Source organism: Canis aureus, chromosome 19 (genome assembly GCF_053574225.1).
Source record: "Canis aureus isolate CA01 chromosome 19, VMU_Caureus_v.1.0, whole genome shotgun sequence".
Taxonomy (NCBI): Eukaryota; Metazoa; Chordata; class Mammalia; order Carnivora; family Canidae; genus Canis; species Canis aureus.
In genome coordinates, this window is record NC_135629.1 from 38,489,644 (window position 1) to 38,506,433 (window position 16,790).

Genomic DNA, 16,790 nt, shown 5'->3' on the forward strand with positions numbered 1-16,790 from the left:
TTCCTTTATACTTCTAAGTAGTACTACTGTTTTCTACAATGAGCACATATCATTTCTATAGACAGAAAAATCAATAGTGAAAGATTATAAATAACCTAAATGTCCTTTAAAAGTGGTTTGTTTTGGGGATCCCTGGGTGGCTCAGTGGTTTAGCGCCTGCCTTCGGCCCAGGGCGTGATCCTGAGGTCCTGGAATCGAGTCCTGGGATCAAGTCTCCCACCAGGCTCCCTGCGTAGAGCCTGCTTCTCCCTCTGCCTGTGTCTCTGCCTCTCTCTCTGTGTGTGTGTGTCTCTCATGAATAAGTAAATGAAATCTTAAAAAAAAAAAGTGGTTTGTTTTAATACTTTTTGGCACACCCATACCATGGAATACCAATTAACCTCTAAAAAGAAAAAAACTAGATCAATATGGAAAGATCTTCATAAGTGTCAAGAGGTAAAAAACAAGCAAAATACAAAACACTGTGTATAGTATGTTTATTTTTAAGTTGAAAATGTGTATGCTTGTAAAGGCATTGAGATTAACCAAGACCGGACACCCAAATCAGACAGAACTTACAGAAGAGGAAAATCACAGACCAATCTTTCTCACGAGTAGAGGTATAAAATTAAACAAAATATTAGCAAATTGAATTTAGCACCATATAAAAAGGATAATACATCATGATCATGATCAAGCAGGGCTTATCCCAGAAACATAAGGTTTGCTTAACACTGAAAATTAAATTGCTCTAACAAACCCCATAAACAAAATAAAGGAGAAAAATGATCATCTCAATAGATGCAGAAAAAGTATTTGACAAAATTCAACACACATTCATGACATCCTCAGCAAACTAGAAATACAAGGAAACTTCTTTAATCTGATGAAAAGCCTACCGCTAACATCATATTTTAATGTTGAAAAATTGGATGCTGTCCTCCAACGTTGGGAGTAACACAAGGATGTTCACTCATGTAATTCTTATTCAACACTTGATCGAAAGTCCTAGCTACTATAACAAGGAAAAAAGAAGAACTGAAAGATGGAAATGAAGAAGTAGAACACTCTTTATTCACACTACATGATTGTGTACCCAGGAAATCCAAAGGCATTTACCACAAAGTTTATTTTATTTTTATTTTTTTTAAATTTTTATTTATTTATGATAGTCACAGAGAGAGAGAGAGAGGCGCAGAGACACAGGCAGAGGGAGAAGCAGGCTCCATGCACCGGGAGCCCGATGTGGGATTTGATCCCGGGTCTCCAGGATCGCGCCCTGGGCCAAAGGCAGGCGCCAAACCGCTGCGCCACCCAGGGATCCCCATACCACAAAGTTTAAAAATAAAAACTGTTGAACTAATAAGTGAATTTAACAAGATTACAGGATATAAAATCAACATACAAAATAAACTGCATTTATATATACCAACATCCAAACTTGAATTGAAATTTTAAAATACCATATACAATAGCATAAAAATCACAAAATATTTAGGCATTCATTTAATAAAAGATGTGTAAGATTTCTTCACTAAAAAAAATTGCTGAATAAAAAATAAGTAAAAAAAATAAATAACACATTGCTGAGGCAAATTTTAGAGACTCAAATAAATGGGGAAATACATCACATCCATGGATTGAAAATTCAATATTACTTGTTAATTCTTTCCAAATTGATCTATAAATTCAATGCAATCTCAATCTCAACCCAAATAGGCATTTTTAAAAAGAAAAATTGACAAGCTAAATATAAGATTTATGTGGAAAAGGACCTGATAGCCAAAATAATCTTTAAAAAGATTGAGCTTATAATACTTAATTTCAAGACACTATGAAGTCACAATAATCAAGACAATGCAGTACTGTTGTAAGGATGATGCACAGATCAATGACATAAATAAATCATCCAAATCCACAGATACATGATCAATTGATTTCAATAAAGGCACCAAGGTAATTCAATGGGTAGACAAAAATTTCTTGGGACATACACAGAAAGCACTAACGATAAAATAATTGATAAACCGAACTTCATCAAAACCAAAAACGTTTGTTCTTCAAAAGATACCATTAAGAAAATGAAAAGGCATGCCATGGACTTGGAGAAAATAGTAACAATACACATATCTGAAAAAGGATTTGCATCCAGAATATACAAGAAATTCTTATGAATTAAGAATTCAAAATAACCCTACTTTTACAATGGAAAAAATATTTGTACAGACACTTCACAAAAGAACATATGTGAATGGCCAGTAAGTACACAAAAAGAAGCTCAACATCTTAGGTCAACAGAGAAATACAAATTAAAACCATAATAAGTAAGATGCCAGTACAGACCTCATAGAATGCTAAAATTTAAAAGATTGACCATATCAAGTTCTGGCAAGAATATTGTGCAATTGGAACCCTCATAAATTGCTAGTGGGAGTGTAAACCGGTACAACCACTTTGGAAAGTGGTTTGGCAACTTCACATAAAGTTAAACATACAGTTTAGCACACAACCAATAAATCCACTCCTAGGCATTTGCCCAAGGGAAGTGAAAATGCATGTTCACAAAGAGGCTTCAACATGAATATTATAGCAACTTTATTCATAATAGCCCCCAAATAGAAACAGTTCAAATGTCCATCAACAGATGGATAAATAAGCCAATTACAAAATATTCATACAACAGAATACTGCTAGGCAACAAAAAGGCACAAGCTACCAATACATGCAACAACATGGATGAATCTCCAAAACACTGCATTGAATAAAAGAAGCCAGACACAAGAATACAATTGCTACATGAAGAGTAGAAGTAAGTATAAGACTAGGTGAAAGTAATCTTATACTGCAGAACAGTGATGATCTCTGAGGCAACTGACTGGAAGGGTATAGGTGGAAACTTTCTGGGGTGATGGAAATACTTTGATTTGGGTAGTGTTTACATGAGGATGTATGTTACATCCCCATGCTATAGGAGCTTATAAAAACTCATAAAACTGTATGCTTAAAATTGGTGCATTTTATAGTATGCAAATTATAGCTAATTTTAAAAAGCACAGTAGGAAAAATAGCTCTAAGGACAGTTGATAGCATGTGCTTCTGGGGAGAGGGAGAAAGATTGGGAGAGATTGTTTTGGGAAGTGACCTATTGTACATAACTTTATACTGTCAGGACTTTATAGCAGGTACATACAGTACTTTTTATTTATTTATTTACACATGTTACTTTTTAAAGACTAGATTTTAAAAAGAAAAAAGCTACTAAGACAAATAAGTAGGACTATGGATCTGAGGCTGGGTGAAAAACAAAGAACAGACTGTACAGCAAGAGCCATGAAACATTCAAAGCAAAGGGGACCTTATACTCACAAGACAAAAATAATGCACGCTGAGATTGTCTTTCTGAAGAAATTCCCCCAGTTTTTCGGGATCCCCAGGTTCTCGAAGGCATAGCCGGCAAACTGGAAGAAAGGATGTAAAGAATTCATTTTGGGAATACAAGGAGGATTGAGTATTGGGAAGAGGACATTTTGACAAGGATGAGGTTGGGATGAAGTGTTGCATGGTTATCAGTTAGGCCTTTGTATCATTTTGGTCACATTTGAGGAAGTTGGCTGCAGCTGCTCACTTTATATACTTTTATCTCAAGGGGCTTTAACTTGTTTCTTGAACTCTGGATGAACCATTTAAAAATCAAGGATGCTGAGTTCTTCAAGGTCTTAGAGAATTCTAGGAAGTTAAGTAGGATGGACAGTTAGAGAAGCAAGTTTAATGCCCTACAGAGGTGGCCTTTGCTGAGGTCAGAAGGCAGAGGTTGAATAGAACCTCCAGTCTTTCTTACCAGGCCCTGAAGATGGCTTCTTTTGGGTTACCCTCCTTGTCTTGGCAGATTTTCTATACAAGAGAAGGAAGAAGTACAAGGTAGTCTTTGAGGATCCTATCAACGCACCTTGTAACATTTCCCTCAAAATGCCTCCACGGATCTGATAAAGGACCAAAATATCAAAAGGCTAAGACATCAGTTTCTTTTTTTATTGTGTATTTTTTGCAAGTACAAAAGAGACCCACAAAGTTATTTGAATTATGTGAGATTGTAATTATCTTTCTGTTCCTATTAGCTGTGCTGCCTTGGTAGACTGGATGAATATAAGAGCAAATCCTCTTTTACTCTTTTACTGTCTCTTTTGCACCTACTCTGAATCTCTGGCGGTACCATGTTCACAGAGCATGACGAAATACTAAAACTGAGTGCGAATTTCCTATTGTGAGGCACTACTCTTGGCTTTTTACATGTATTAGGTCAGTGTATCTACAGAAGGCTCTAAAAAGTGGGTGCCATTTTAATGCACATTTTCCAAGTGAGGGAACTGAGGCATAAAGAAAAGAAGTAACCTGTCCCAGGTCACCTAGTGTCAGCAAGTGTTAGAGCCCGGATATGAATCTAGGCCGTAAGGCTCCAGAGCCAGCACTTTGCTACTGGGGACAGCCCTGGGCAGCTTCCAGGGGACCACTGGTGTGTGCTTCCACACTACCCAACCCCAGCCCTCAAGATCACAAAGGGAACAAAAAGTGCAGCATATACCATGGGTCTTTGGACCGTTTCTCCCAAACTCCCTTATGTCACACCTACTCTACCTCAATCTTTGACGTTCCTTCTTCTTTTCTTTTATAGTCTTCATTCGCTGCTGCCTCTCTCTCCTAACTTGAATTCTTCTATACTATTATGAGGACAATACAGGCTCTTCCAGCTGTAAATATAAACAGGGCTTGGTCAGCAATTTAATTCTACATTTGGTACCACAGGGTCAAAGTGACAGTGTACTTTAACTGCCAACCCATGTGACAGAATAAAGGACTCACCCAGTATCAACACTAGTAGTAGCCAATTAATGTTAAATCGCATCAAAACCGTTCTGGGCGTTTTACCTGTGTTAACTCACAAAACCCCTGTGCAGGAGGTACCATTACTATCCCGGTTTTCAAGATGAGGAGACTAAGACCCAGAGAGGTCACAGAGAGGCACTTGCCCAAGATCAGAGTTACTGCTATTGCTCAGCAGAGTGAGAATTGGAACCACCGCCTGACCTGACTAAAATGGGCCTTTGTTTTTCTCGTGCCTCCTAAATGCACGAGGTAGCTAGCACTCAGGATAAAGAGGCTCATTTTGCCTCCAGAGTATGTACAGGCGCCTTAATTCTACCCAGTAAAGGCTTGGACAAAGTAGCTCCTTCCAGGGAAAGGAGCCCTTGGGATTTCGGCTGCCGGAAGCAAGAGCTCCCTCTAGTGGCGGACAGGAGAGAGCACTGACACATCAGCCCTTGCTTCCCGTCACCAGGCTCAGCCCGCCTCTGCGGTTCCGTCTGTTCCCGACCTTGGTCCAGATCTGGGCCGCGCGTAAAGCGTCCCGAGGTGGAGACGACGCCCTGCCGTCTCTCCCCCCACCACAGGTTTCGTTCCATTAGTTCAGAGGGAAATCCCTGAAACGGAAGGGACGATTGAAAAAGACCTAGAATTCACTGCCATGAAGGACGGTGTCTAGTCAGGGGAGAGGGGAAGGAGGATTGCGTTTCTTCAGAGGAGGGCTGAGTGAATCAGGTCACTCCGGGGAGAGGGACTCCAGCGCTCCGCGTCCTCAGAGGCCGGCTGGGGAGCGGCAACATCTGCCAGGACTGCCCGTTGTTCTCCTTGGACACAACGGCTAAGGCCACTAACTAGCTGCTCGGAAAGCCAAGGCTGCGGCTCCTTCGTCAGCAAAAGCACTTGGCCGGGCTGGAAGAGGAGACAGGAGGCCGTGAGCCCGGGGATCCACTTTCGGGACTGCTGAGCGGCTCCGGGTCGCCTTTTTTTTTTTTTTTTGGCGGGGGAAGGCGAGGGCGGGGCGGGGGGAGGGGCGGAGCGGGGAGTCCCGGCCCCCTAGCGACAGAAAGAAAACCTTGAAACGTCCGTTCTTGGCATCGCTGGATCAAGACGTTCCTGGAGTGGGGCTCTGTGCACACCGGGGTTAACGGGGAGCCGCAGCAGTCCTCAGAGCATCTGAGGAGGGACGCGGCCAACGCCGGCTTCCACGACTGCTCAGTCCAGAGATTTCCTACGAGCGGACGCTCCCTGCAAACGGTCACCAAGCTGTTCCGCTGGATGAGTGCTGGGTAAAGGCTTGTTGAAAGAAATTAAAAATAAAGTAGCGTGTTCGGCCCCGCCGCCGCAAGAATAAAACAATGATTTATTTGGAAAATACGTGTCGGTGTGGCCACAACCGTCCCCGGAGGTAACAGCCGGAGAAGGGGCTCAAGGAGCATCCCGCGGACGCCAGACCAGGCTCATGTCGCGCCTGCCGGGCGGCGGGTGCGGGGCCGGGCCGGAGACCGCGTCCGCCGCTCGCTCCTCACGGTCGCGCACGGGCCGCCGCTCCCGGCCGGGGCCGCCCGCCCAGCTGTCGCCGAGGGCGCTGCTGTCCGGAGCTTTAGTCGTTGTCACAAGCCGTGGTAGCTACCTCACGGGCGGCCGCCCCGCGCGGTGACTGCGCCGGCGAAGGGGGAGAGCGCGCAAACCGGGGCCGGGTCACGCGGACTGCGACCCGGGGAGCCTGCGGCCGCGGGGACCGCGGCGTCGCCAACCGTCGGTCCAGCTGGACCGCTAACGGCCGCGCGCCCTCCCCGCCCCACCCCTTCCTCTCCCACGGCCTGCGCCCGGCCCCGCCCCGGCCCCGCCTCGCCCCGCCTCGCCCCGCCTTTTCTTCTCGCGCGGCCAGCGCCCGGCCCCGCCTTCGCCCCGCCTCGTCTTCTCGCGCGGCCAGCGCCCCGCCCCGCCTTCGCCCCGCCCCCCCTCGCCCCGCCTCGTCTTCTCGCGCGGCCAGCGCCCCGCCCCCACCTCGCCCCGCCTCTTCTCGCGCGGCCAGCGCCCCGCCCCGCCTTCGCCCCGCCCCTTCCCCTCGCCCCGCCCCCCCCCCGCGCGAGTGCCGGACCCTGGAGAATCGATCCAGCGGAAGACCAGCCCAGAGGCGGGGCGGAGAACGTCGCGCCGTGGTGACGTAGTGTCGCCGGCGCGGGCGGGTGACGCCAACTGGGCCCGTTGTCTGTGTGTGGGGCTAGGGGCTAGGGGCTAGGGGCCCCGGGGCGGCGGGGGCTCCCGGCGCGGGCGGCGGTGGGTCGGGAGGGCCTGGACATGGCGCTGAGGGGCCGCCCCGCGGGAAGATGAATAAGGGCTGGCTGGAGCTGGAGAGCGACCCTGGTGAGGAGGGCGCTGGGCGGGCCGGGGGCTGGGGAGGCCTGGTGCGCCCGAAACGCGCCCGCCTGACCACCGCCTGCCCCTCTTGTCGCCCCACCCAGGCCTCTTCACCCTCCTGGTGGAAGATTTCGGTAAGAGCCGCTCCTACCCGCCGGATCCGGGCTATCGGGGCCCACTCCCGTGCCCTCGCTCCACACCCAGGGGCTGCCCTTCCCGACTTCTTTCCTTCCCTGATCGCAGGTGTCAAAGGGGTGCAGGTGGAGGAGATCTATGACCTTCAGAGCAAATGTCAGGGGTGAGTGGCTTGGTGCCAGGGCCTTCCCTTACACCCTGAGAGCAAGGGAAGGGCCAGGGGAGGAGTGCCCCTCAAGGGAGGTAGTGTAGGAATCCCAAGTTATAAAATCTCATGCATGGAAGCACCTGTCTTTGGGTGCCCTCCTGACCAAGCTGATGTTTTCGTTTTCTCCCAGTCTTCCTTCAGCACCTCCCTTTGTGTAGTAGTCCCCTTCCCCCAGTACAAACCTAACCGTCCTTTGGAGTATAGTTCAGCTGCCTTTTCTGGTTGCCCAGCAGGAAGGCAGCCCCTTCTCTTGAACCCAGGTCACACAGTGCCTACTGTAGTTGACTAATTTCTGTTTTCATGTACTCGAGTGCCGGTGGCTTTAATCCCTTCATAAAGGTCTTGTATTGATTGGTTGGTGTGTGGCATCTGGCAAGGCCCCTCTTGGGTGACCAACCTCAGGGCCTTGTCTTGGTGGTTCTGCAGAATAGAGGTGTGGAGGGACTACAGTGCATGAACTGAGAGGTCTGTTTTTATCTCCCAGGAAAGAAGGGACTGACAATAGGTATTCGTTTGCTTCTTTCACTGCCCTGGGGCCTAGGCCTTGGAGTTCACAGTGAGAATTAGTGTTTAAATTCCTCGATCAGAGTTTTTTTCTTGCCTTACCAGTCTGTTCCTACCCTGTCGTGGGCCATGGGTTCCAGCTTTTCATCTCTTATCCCAGAACCATACACTTCATGAGGACACAGGGTATTCTGGAGCATTACAGCCAGAAGCTGAGCTTGACTCCCTGTGGCAGGCTTCTGGGTGTGAGGGCTCAGGGCCACTTTGAGCATTGCTGGAAAGAGGCCAGGGTAGAGGTGGGATCCGAGAAGGACACCTGAGTGGCAACACAATACATGGGAATAGGCAGGAAAAGAAAGGGGAGGCTGATTGCCTTCCCCCACCTGGCTGGTTTAGCTTTACCCCTTACTTTCCCCAGCCCAGTGTATGGATTCATCTTCCTGTTCAAATGGATCGAAGAGCGCCGATCCCGTCGCAAGGTCTCTACCTTGGTGGATGATACGTCCGTGATTGATGATGATATTGTGAATAACATGTTCTTTGCCCATCAGGTCTGCTGGGCTCTGTGTTCTGTTTGGAGGGTGGGATACTGCCATTGTCTTTGCTGGGAAGTGGAAGTTGGGGAAGGCAGGAGGAGGAGGAGACAGGCAGATAGCAGAAGTGGTGATTAGAGAAGTCCTCTGGCAGAAGGAACTGAGCGCTTATTCATTAAAGAAAAGGGAGTATCTTCAGAGCAGGGTGGTGTTGAGTCCTCAGACACTTGGGTATTTAGTTGAATGAACAAATGTGGGGGGAGGTGAGGGAAGCTGATGAGTTTTGTTGTCCAGCTAGGACTGTCCCTCTCTGGGTCCCCATTCTCAATGAGTGTGGCTTGGGGTGAGGCATGCTGCATGTGAGTGACTGTTCTTGGGTTTCACAGCTGATCCCCAACTCTTGTGCCACTCATGCCCTGCTGAGTGTGCTCCTGAACTGCAGCAGTGTGGACCTGGGGCCCACCCTGAGTCGCATGAAGGACTTCACCAAAGGCTTCAGCCCAGAGGTAGGCCGTGGTACCTCACTCCTGGCTCTCACCTTGCCAGGCACATCTATGACTCCCAAGCCTACTTGTAAGGCTACCACATGGCATTTGACACCATGAGGCCATTTCCTTTTCTTTCTTTTTTTTTTTTTTGCCATTTCCTTTTCAAATTATTTATATGATGTTTGACCCTTAAATTTTAGTCCCAATTGTCAGGAAAGACCTAAGGAGGAAAGGAACATTCCTTAAGTGATAACTCTGTTAGGACTTTGTCAGGTCTGTGTCTGGCCATGTTGCTCTCCAGTGTCCACTCATAATGTGCAAGAATAACTCCATCCTTCTCGGGCTCAGGAGTTCTCTTCTGTCCCCACTGACCTCTCAGGAGAATCCATCTGTGCTTCTTCAGGTTCCTGGAATGCCTCCAGGCCTATTTTCCAGAGCTTTGCTTCCCACCCTGAGGTCCAGCTGAGAAGTTGTTTTGATGTCTTATTTCTTTCTCTCTAGAGCAAAGGATATGCAATTGGCAATGCCCCAGAGTTGGCCAAGGCACATAATAGCCATGCCAGGTGTGTGGGAGCTGTGGGAACTGATGGGAATTGGGGTAGGAAGGGTTGTCCTGTTCTGGGCCCTGAGTCTGTCCTTCCCTAGGCCGGAGCCACGCCACCTCCCCGAGAAGCAGAATGGCCTTAGTGCTGTGCGGACGATGGAGGCGTTCCACTTTGTCAGCTATGTGCCTATCACGGGCCGGCTTTTTGAGTTGGATGGGCTGAAGGTCTACCCCATTGACCATGGTAGGGACCTTTTGGGTTTTTCTGCTTACCTTCTGGGGAGCTAGGGCTCAGGGTCCTGAGGTGTTTGGGACCCAGTGGCAGGGGGTGGGGGTTGACATCTGTCTCTGGCTGGAAGGCACCCTGCACACACTATCTGACTACCCCAGACTCCCTGACTCAACTGCTCTCTATCTTCCTTCCCATTCCCAGCCTACCCAAACTCAGGGCTTCCCACCTGCTCACTCCTCATCTTGGTCTTCCCTAGGGCCCTGGGGGGAGGATGAGGAATGGACAGACAAGGCTCGGCGGGTCATCATGGAACGTATCGGCCTGGCCACTGCAGGGTAAGGGCTCTAGGCTTGCCCTGCTCTCTGGAGCTGTGCCCCCATCGGGAGGGACACAGAAGAGGGAAAGCATGGAGGCCACATTACTCGTGCAAGGCCAGATCAGCTTAGATCTTGGGCCTCCCAACTCCTTGCCCTATGTCTCACCTAGGCTTTCCTATGGCCTGCTTTGGGACAGACTGGGGAGGGGCCTTGGTGGAACCCTAGGTGGCCCAGGCTTGCTGGCTTACTTGCTGAAGGCCCCTCACTCAGCTCATCGGAAGGTATCAGCTCAGCTGCCTAGCATGCAGTGCTAGCTGCTGCCTGCCTTTTGGGGTGGAGCTTATACCTATGGCTATAGTTGTGACTTCCGGGAGCCCTGCCAATTTGTTCGCTTCAACCTGATGGTGGGGCTGTGGTGGGAGCTGCTCTCACGGCTGCGGCTGTGACTGCAGGGAGCCCTACCATGACATCCGCTTCAACCTGATGGCGGTGGTGCCCGACCGCAGGATCAAGTATGAGGCCAGGCTGCACGTGCTGAAGGTGAACCGTCAGACAGTCCTGGAGGCCCTGCAGCAGGTGGGGGCCCCTCCTGCCATCCCTCTTCCCCCCACTGGGGCACATGTCTCTGATTCTCAGATCACTCTTTATTGTGGACCTGTTGAACTTCAACTGACCATTCCTTTCCTCTGCTTTCCTTGTGGAAAAGCTGGGACTCGGGGTGGGAGTGGGAATAGCTTCTTAAAGAAGGTTTGGGTTCGGCTATTGTCTTTCATTGTGAGGGAATGGATAGTGCCAAGGCCCTTTGCTTCCACGGAGCAGCTGGGGTCTGCTTTCACTCCTCTGAGCCTTGGATTCTGTTTTTAGCTGATCAGGGTAACACAGCCAGAGCTGATTCAGACCCACAAGTCTCAAGAGCCACAGCTGCCTGAGGAGTCCAAACCAGCCAGCAGCAAGTCCCCCCTGGCGCTAGATGCAGGCAGGGCCACAGCAGCCTCCGAGGGCACTCACACAGGTACCAGGGATCTGGGTGCCTCCCCTTCACCTCATAGCCACCCCATCATAGCTGGAGCTGAAAGGCACAAGCAGAGCGTGTCTTCTTGTATGGATGCACTTGGGCAGTGGTTCAGGGGCTCCTTTGGGAGGTGCCTGTAGCCCTCCTTGAAACATGGAGAGCGGTCCTCCCCTAAAGAAAGCCACCTGTAAAGGGTGGACATTACCACAGCCCCTGAGCCTTCTCTAGAGTAAATATTCCCTTTCTGGTTTTCTTAAAAGATTTTTTTTTTCCTGCTTCTCTCCCTTTTTCCATCTCATCCTTCTGTCTTATAATGGGCCCATGACCCAGAGCTTGCTGACTCTCATCCCGTCAGCTAGTGTACCTGTTTTTCTTTGGCAAGGGAGGAGGGAGCAGTGCTATGTCTGGTGGGTGTCTGATGGGTTATCTTGAGGATCTGGCTGAATGTCCTGCCTGTGCTCCTTTTCTCTCAGATGGTGTGGAGGAGGTAGCTGGTTCATGTTCTCAAGCCCCAACCCACAGCCCTCCCAGCAAACCCAAGCTGGTGGTGAAGCCTCCAGGGAGCAGCCTCAACGGGGTTCCTCCCAACCCCACTCCCATTGTTCAGCGGCTGCCGGCCTTCCTGGACAACCACAACTATGCCAAGTCCCCCATGCAGGTGAGCTGGGAGCACCCTTGCTCAGGTTCATCCAGTATTCTCTTGAGAGGCTGCAACAAGCAATTTCTTAAGGTGGTTCCTTGGTGTCCACCCTATACCAAGGCCTAGGTGGCCAAGTCTCTCTGTTACCCAGAAGCCCCCATAGGGGCTTAGAGAGGCAGAGAGAACTCTAATTTTCAGTCCACTCACACAGCATTGGGGCAAGATGTTTAGGGCACATTCCTTGGTATTATTCTATGAGGTAGATTTTGCTGGCAAAGTAAAGGCAAATGTTTCAGGGGTGCTCCATTTGTCTTAGAAGCCTTGCGTAGGCAGGTCGTGTGGGTGGACAGCAGCCTCCCCAGGAATCCAGGGTGGGCTCTGGAGTAACTGGGGTTCAGTGGACTTGAGCTGGAGAGCCTTATTGCCTTTCTGGCTATGAGTGCTGTCTCCAGCCTGGATTGACTGGTCCCTGCTTATGGCTGCCCTGGGTCTCTGCCTCAGGAGGAGGAAGACCTGGCAGCAGGTGTGGGCCGCAGCCGAGTTCCAGTCCGCCCACCCCAGCAGTACTCCGATGATGAGGACGACTATGAGGATGATGAGGACGACGACGTGCAGAACACCAACTCTGCCATCAGGTCAGCCTCGGCTCTGGAAGACTAGAGGCTCAAGTACTGCTGATCCTATCTTGAATATTCTAGCCCATGCTTGAGGTTGCCCTTTATTTATTTTTTTTTATTTTTTTATTTATTTTTTTTTTTTTTGAGGTTGCCCTTTAGCATATAACACTGAGCACCTACTGAGTACAGGGTCCTGTGGGAGGCTGGCACACAGGGGCTGACTCCAGGAGGGCTTAGGGCAGTGTTGAAGACATGTAACCAGACAACAAGGCATGTCCTGTTGGGAGGTGGCCTTTCAGCTAGGCCTCAAAGGATTGGATGAAGCAGGGATGGAGGAGATGGGGCAGGGAGGAGTTCTATCCAAAGACGTGACATTGGCAGAAGGCCAGAGTGAGGCTGCTGGCATAGACGTGTCCTTTGAGAACACATGGCTGGGCTTTTGGAGCTTCGGGTGCCTGGCTGGAAGGGTTAGGGTGCGGGACCAAGTATGAGGAGCTGCAGTGTCACTCCCTGGAGGCCAGGATGTGTCCAGGGCTATTGTGGGCATTGCTGGGCGGGGTCACTTATCCCCTTCCCTTGGCTCACCTCTCATTGGGCCCCCTAGGTACAAGAGGAAGGGTCCAGGGAAGCCAGGGCCACTGAGTGGCTCTGGAGACGGGCAGCTGTCGGTGCTGCAGCCCAACACCATCAACGTCTTGGCTGAGAAGCTCAAAGAGTCCCAGAAAGACCTCTCAATTCCTCTGTCCATCAAGACAAGCAGCGGGGCAGCAAGCCCAGCCGTGGCAGTCCCCACACACTCACAGCCCTCGCCTACACCCAGCAACGAGAGCACAGACACAGCCTCCGAGATCGGCAGTGCTTTTAACTCACCGTTGCGGTCTCCCATCCGCTCAGCCAACCCAACACGGCCCTCCAGCCCTGTCACCTCCCACATTTCCAAGGTGCTTTTTGGAGAGGATGACAGCCTGCTGCGTGTTGACTGCATCCGCTACAATCGTGCTGTTCGTGACTTGGGTCCTGTCATCAGCACGGGCCTGTTGCACCTCGCCGAGGACGGTGTGCTGAGTCCCCTGGCGCTGACAGGTGGGCCTGGGACTGGCTCACTGGCCACTTGGTGGACGGAGGAGGGAGGTGGCCAAGTGACCACCAGGTGTCCTGCACTCTGAAGGGTCTTCTTATGCCTTCTTTTCCCAGAGGGTGGGAAGGGTTCCTCACCCTGCAGCAGACCAAGCCAAGGCAGCCAGGGGTCCAGCAGCCCAGAAGAGAAGGAGGTAGTGGAAGCTGTGGACAGCAGAGAGAAGCCTGGGTTGGCCAGGCCTGGTGAGCCCTTGAGTGGGGAGAAGTACTCCCCCAAGGTGAGTTCCTTTGCAGCTTTCTCTTCTCATCTTGCCAGAGGGAAGGGCCTGAGGCACTGTTGCTCAGGTGCTGGGGTCTTGGAGTTCTGGTATAAAGGTTAATGGCTGAGGCCAGGCGCCAGGAAGACTGTCTGGGTCGGGGAGCAGCAGGGGCCTTGGTGGGCTCTGTGGACTCTGGCTGCTTCTCCTTGCCTCCAGCTGCCTCTTGGTGTGTGTGTATGTGTGGGGGGGGGACTTGATGCTGGCCAGCTCCCCTCAGGGGGGCATTGTGGGATTTTGGCAGGAGCTGCTGGCACTGCTGAAGTGTGTGGAAGCAGAGATCGCAAACTATGAGGCCTGCCTCAAGGAAGAAGTGGAGAAGAGGAAGAAGTTCAAGGTGGGTCACCTTTCTCCCAGCTGCTGGTCCTCTGCCCATCTCTTCCCCGAGATGCGACCTCCTGAAGTCAGCTGGCAGCTGCTCTGGGGCAATGGGCTACAGTGTTCATTCTTCTCTCCCACAGATTGATGACCAGAGGCGGACCCACAACTATGATGAGTTCATCTGTACCTTCATCTCCATGCTGGCCCAGGAAGGTGAGGGGACTTCGCACTGCATCTTACCTGGCATGCCCCGCTGAGAGCCATGTCCCTCAGGCCTCTTATGGTGCTTGAGCAGACTGGGGCTCAGGGATGCCTGAGGGAGCCTCGGCTCCTGGCCAGGGCTTGTGGCCCATTGAGTGGGTGGCTGCTGTGCATCCAGCCACCTGTTCAGTGGCCTCCGCCTCTTTGCAGGCATGCTGGCCAACCTGGTGGAACAGAACATCTCCGTGCGGCGGCGCCAAGGGGTCAGCATCGGCCGGCTCCACAAGCAGCGGAAGCCCGACAGGCGGAAACGCTCGCGCCCTTACAAGGCCAAGCGCCAGTGAGGACTGCCGGCCTGTACTCTGCAGCCCGCTCTTGCCGCATGGCCCTCACCAGGGCCCCTTCCCTGCCCCACTCCCCCTCTTCCCAGTATTACTGAATAGTTCCAGCCAGAGAGCCCAGCTCTGGGAATGGGACCCAGGCTGGATTCCCTGCATTGTGCCCCAGGGCCTGGCAGGGCCGCTCAGCCCCATAGTGCTCTGGAAGCAGCAGCTGGAGCTGGGGCGCAGTGAGGTGCTGCAGCTTCCTCCACAGCCGGCTGTGGAGTGGCAGGACCTGGCCTTTCTGCCTTGGCAGCAGAGTATATATTTTACCTACAGAGACGTCTATTTTTCTGGGCTCTAACCCATCTTGCCACCACTGTGTTGACATAGCCAGCTTCCTGACTGCATTCTTTCCAACAGTTGTCATCCTGGTGGGCCCAGGTCCCTGCGTCATGCTGGAGTCATGACTGCAGGGGCACAGCTGGGGGCCTGGGTGGGCGTTGGGCCCTGCTGCTCTAGCCTCAGCCGCCAATCGTCCCTGTTGTGAGGAAGCCAGGTCTGCTCTTCCTCCTGGGAGAGCTCCAAACTCAGGGACCCGGCTGCTAGGCTGGATGGGGAGTGGGGTGTCCTAGTAGGGGTGGGATGAGCAGCCTGATGGGGTCCCACGCCTGAGCAGAGAGCCGTTTTTTGGCCTTTAAACTCCCTTCCTGGCTTCAGCAAGGCTCGGGCTCTTTGCCTTCAGTGTTGTAGCCCTGGCAATGGGCCTGCCTTGGGCTCCTGGGCTCTGTCCTTGGAGCCTGGGGTTCAGAGGAGCCCCTGCCCAGCCCCTCAGTATTACCATGTCTCCCTCTTCTTAGGGATAGCAGAGACAGAGCAGCTTGCAGGAAGCTGACACCACTCCCCGCCATGCCAGCTTCCTCAGCCTCTGCAGGGCACTCGGTGGGGGACAGCAGGACTAAGTAGGACAACCAGTTGGAACCCCACTGTTCCCAAAGGGCCTAATGCCAAGGGGTGACGAGCCCAGCACTGTCTTCTGGAGCTCAGGCCCCAAACGTAGCTCCATGGCCTCTGCCAGTTGGCTTTGGAGGTGATCTAAGCAGCCCCCTTATCTGTACATAGTGACTGGGGCAGGGGATGGCTGGCCAGTATAGCAGCTGACTTCTCTGGCCCCTGTAAATATTGGATCAATGAATGAATAAACTCTCCTAAGAAATGACCTCTCCTGTGGTTGCTGGCCTAAGATTTATAGGCCAGGCTGTGGTAGGAGTGAGGACCTAACCAAACCTGGGCCCAAGGTCCTGTGATCAGAAAGATGAGAAGTAAGTATTCTCAGGCATCGATGCTTCTGGGGCAGAGATTCTTGGGACCCTAGATCCAGGAGTTAGAATCTGAGCTGAGGAGGGGCTTTGGGTGGACTGTGGAACCTGAGGAGGACACTGGGAGGAGAGAGCCATGGCTTTCATCCAGTTCTGATGGCCCCGTGACCTGAACAGATGCTGGGTCTCTGAGTTGAGGAGGCAAGGCAAGGAGGCCTCTAGCCCTGCCTGGTGTGCTGTCCCTGGAGAGGCCCCCTGGAGGGCTCAGCTCTACTCGTGTTGTATTTGGACAGGTCCAGCAGGTCAAAGCTGCTACCTCTGCCATGTCTCCACTGCTCACCACGATCACCCTTGAGGCTGCTGCAGCCCCTCACCCCCACTGTTGTCCTGGTTGTGAGTCCTGCAGAGCGGCACTGACAAAGGCAGCTGAGGCTCAGTGGAACTGCTTAGAAAACAACTTTAATGGCCTCAGCTCCTCTGTCCTGAATCTAGTAGTCCAGGGCACAGATGAGGGCCACACCACGCTTTATCCAGTGTCGCTGGGGCTGATTGGAGGGGATCTCCACAGCAATGACGTAGTTGGTGGAGTGGCCCGTGGTTGATAGTGTTCCTGGGCAGGCAAGAAGTGGGGAGGGTTAGGCTGCTGGTCACAAGAACAGGGACTGGGTAAAAGCAATGGACTCCGCCAACTGAGCTGGAGCAAGCAGGGGCCTTGACCCAAGGGGGAGCCAGACTGGTGACTGGGTCTGGCCAAGGCTCTGGCCTGCCCAGGGTTATGGCGCTGTTGACGACGGGAATGGGAGAGTTG

The 16,790-nt window shown here is 51.7% G+C and overlaps 3 protein-coding genes across 4 annotated transcripts in view; 1 reads left to right on the forward strand and 2 right to left on the reverse strand.

Annotated features, from left to right (window-relative positions):
* Positions 1–6,534, reverse strand: part of PHF7 (PHD finger protein 7) — an 11,966-nt gene extending 5,432 nt beyond the window's left edge. The window contains exons 1-4 of one of the 2 annotated variants that reach the window (XM_077858653.1): positions 5,909–6,534; positions 4,612–4,724; positions 3,818–3,870; positions 3,346–3,437 (exon numbers count right to left, since the gene is read on the reverse strand). In XM_077858653.1, coding sequence (XP_077714779.1) covers positions 3,346–3,437; positions 3,818–3,870; positions 4,612–4,655 — 189 coding nt within the window. In that variant the 5' untranslated portion in view covers positions 4,656–4,724; positions 5,909–6,534. The remainder of the gene's footprint in view (positions 1–3,345; positions 3,438–3,817; positions 3,871–4,611; positions 4,725–5,908) is intronic. The other variant, XM_077858652.1, reaches the window with a different exon arrangement.
* A 513-nt stretch (positions 6,535–7,047) lies between these two features.
* BAP1 (BRCA1 associated deubiquitinase 1) lies at positions 7,048–15,882 on the forward strand. Its single transcript, XM_077858654.1, has 17 exons — positions 7,048–7,203; positions 7,302–7,331; positions 7,441–7,495; positions 8,463–8,595; positions 8,964–9,083; positions 9,567–9,628; positions 9,711–9,853; positions 10,098–10,176; positions 10,611–10,734; positions 11,023–11,170; positions 11,644–11,828; positions 12,312–12,445; positions 13,032–13,510; positions 13,622–13,782; positions 14,066–14,158; positions 14,283–14,355; positions 14,554–15,882. Exons 1-17 carry the CDS (start codon positions 7,167–7,169, stop codon positions 14,685–14,687), a joined length of 2,190 nt encoding a protein of 729 aa, XP_077714780.1. The 5' UTR covers positions 7,048–7,166; the 3' UTR covers positions 14,688–15,882.
* The window catches only part of DNAH1 (dynein axonemal heavy chain 1), a 79,948-nt gene continuing 76,546 nt past the window's right edge, over positions 13,389–16,790 (reverse strand). The window contains exon 78 of the mRNA XM_077858655.1: positions 13,389–16,592. Within this exon, the coding sequence (XP_077714781.1) occupies positions 16,471–16,592 (122 nt within the window). The 3' untranslated portion in view covers positions 13,389–16,470. The remainder of the gene's footprint in view (positions 16,593–16,790) is intronic.

What these genes read in the sequence shown, in the direction of transcription:
- BAP1 (XM_077858654.1), top strand. Translation starts at nt 7,167, where the DNA reads ATGAATAAGGGCTGGCTGGAGCTGGAGAGCGACCCTG. An exon ending in CCAAAGGCTTCAGCCCAGAG is followed by an intron (nt 9,084 to 9,566) that starts GTAGGCCGTGGT and finishes CTTTCTCTCTAG; the next exon opens with AGCAAAGGATATGCAATTGG. An exon ending in ATGCCAAGTCCCCCATGCAG is followed by an intron (nt 11,829 to 12,311) that starts GTGAGCTGGGAG and finishes TCTCTGCCTCAG; the next exon opens with GAGGAGGAAGACCTGGCAGC.